General features: G+C 40.8%; 1 protein-coding gene across 1 annotated transcript; it reads left to right on the plus strand.

Moving 5' to 3' along the window:
- The first annotated feature begins 909 nt into the window (after nt 1–909).
- On the plus strand, nt 910–1,573 carry LOC103999810 (histone H2B.4). The gene has a single exon (XM_009421674.3). It carries the CDS (start codon nt 945–947, stop codon nt 1,404–1,406), a length of 462 nt encoding a protein of 153 aa, XP_009419949.1. The 5' UTR covers nt 910–944; the 3' UTR covers nt 1,407–1,573.
- The last annotated feature ends 356 nt before the right edge of the window (nt 1,574–1,929 follow it).

Below are 1,929 nucleotides of genomic sequence, written 5' to 3' on the forward strand. Positions count from 1 at the left end.
TTAAATCATTCATTAGGAAATAAATCAATTAGTAATTTGATTGATTAGTAGAATTCTTAACTTATTCATTAAGGAAATCAAATTTAATCATTTCCTTAACTATAATACATAAACATAAAAATTAATAATAAAGTAATACATCATTTATAATAATTAGTTTATATTCAGGAAATAATTATCGATGATTACAATATACTTATAAATAATATTATTATAATATATTTAAGGATTTGAATTGAAAAATATTCATTCTCGATCAAGACTCATGACCATCATATTGATGTTACAAGTAAAAGTCAACCGAACAAATCTACCATGTCTGTCATGTTTATGAATGAAAAATATTTTTTAATTTTTTTTTATTTCAGAGAATATTTCTCTAAGTTCATCGATTGGCATCAGATGGACTTTGTTTAGAATTCGTTTCCAACATCATCTCTATAGATAACCTTCGATCGAATTAGGACGAATAATCATCACGATGGAGATCAACGATGTTTGATAGATTATATTGAAATTATTTTATTACAATAATAAATAATTGATCGGATTAGCGGATCTGTTTCTTTTTTGGCGGTGGAGTTTTGCTTCTCTACAATTCCATTTGGTTGGATTAAGTCTCGGTCTTACGAGTCGAGTTCAGATCCATAACCAGCGTTTTGAGCGGGAACTCTCCGCGTTGCGACTTTTGACTTTGTTTTCCCGCGCGCACGGCAGCATCCGAGACAAACGTTTCAACCAATAAGAATCAGCCACGTTTCCGGATTCCAAACCTTCCCTCTCGTGTGGACACTCTTTGCGTGATCAACGTCCCGATGACGCCCAGCTCATCGATCCGTGGTCACGACATATCAACCAATCACCGACTACCATCTCTCTCTTAAAAGGCCAATCCGACGCGATTTGCCTTCCCACACCCATTCGTCCATCAGTTTGCGATCGCCATGGCGCCCAAGGCCGAAAAGAAGCCGGCGGAGAAGAAGCCCGCGGAGAAGGCGACGGAGGAGAAGGGGAAGAAGGCGGAGAAGGCTCCCGCGGAGAAGAAGCCCAAGGCCGAGAAGCGCCTTCCCTCTAAGGATGGTGCCGTGGCCGCCGGCGACAAGAAGAAAAAGAAGAAGGCCAAGAAGGGGACCGAGACCTACAAGATCTACATCTTCAAGGTGCTAAAGCAGGTGCACCCGGACATCGGCATCTCCAGCAAGGCCATGTCCATCATGAACTCCTTCATCAACGACATCTTCGAGAAGCTCGCCGCCGAGGCCTCCCGCCTCGCCCGCTACAACAAGAAGCCCACCATCACCTCCCGCGAGGTGCAGACCTCCGTTCGCTTGGTCCTCCCTGGTGAGCTCGCCAAGCATGCTGTGTCGGAGGGGACCAAGGCGGTTACTAAGTTCACCAGTTCCTGAGTGATCTACGATGGGTGCTTCTTTGTTGTGATTTGGCTCACGTTGTGATGCAAGTAGGGTTTCTGGTGTAATTATGTTGAATCTTAACTGGAAAGGAGGCTTCCTATTTATTTTTCGATTTTTCTTTAATTTTTGACTCCGTTTGCCGATCCTCTTATGATTTGCCAGCTTTATAATTTGGCGTTTTTGTGCATGAGATGCCATCATTATCTTGTGGTCTGTTGTGTACGAGGGAATGTCTGGTTGCTTTTGGCTGTGTTGTGAAGTAGTTGAATTTTTAATATAATTAATACGAGTTGAACTAAGATCATAACACTACCAACTCATCTTGCCACTTGGCCTAAAAAAGTCACTTCAGAAAAGTTAGTATTCGCAACCTAAAATCACAACGCTACCATGTCATTGAAGTCTAATGACATGGCATAGCATTCTCAAACTTATCCGAAAACGTGTGTGAGAAAGTATTTTACTTAGGATCCATAAGAAATTATTTTAATAAACATCTCATAACTAATATAAATTA

Source organism: Musa acuminata, unplaced genomic scaffold (genome assembly GCF_036884655.1).
Source record: "Musa acuminata AAA Group cultivar baxijiao unplaced genomic scaffold, Cavendish_Baxijiao_AAA HiC_scaffold_1137, whole genome shotgun sequence".
NCBI classification, from domain to species: Eukaryota; Viridiplantae; Streptophyta; class Magnoliopsida; order Zingiberales; family Musaceae; genus Musa; species Musa acuminata.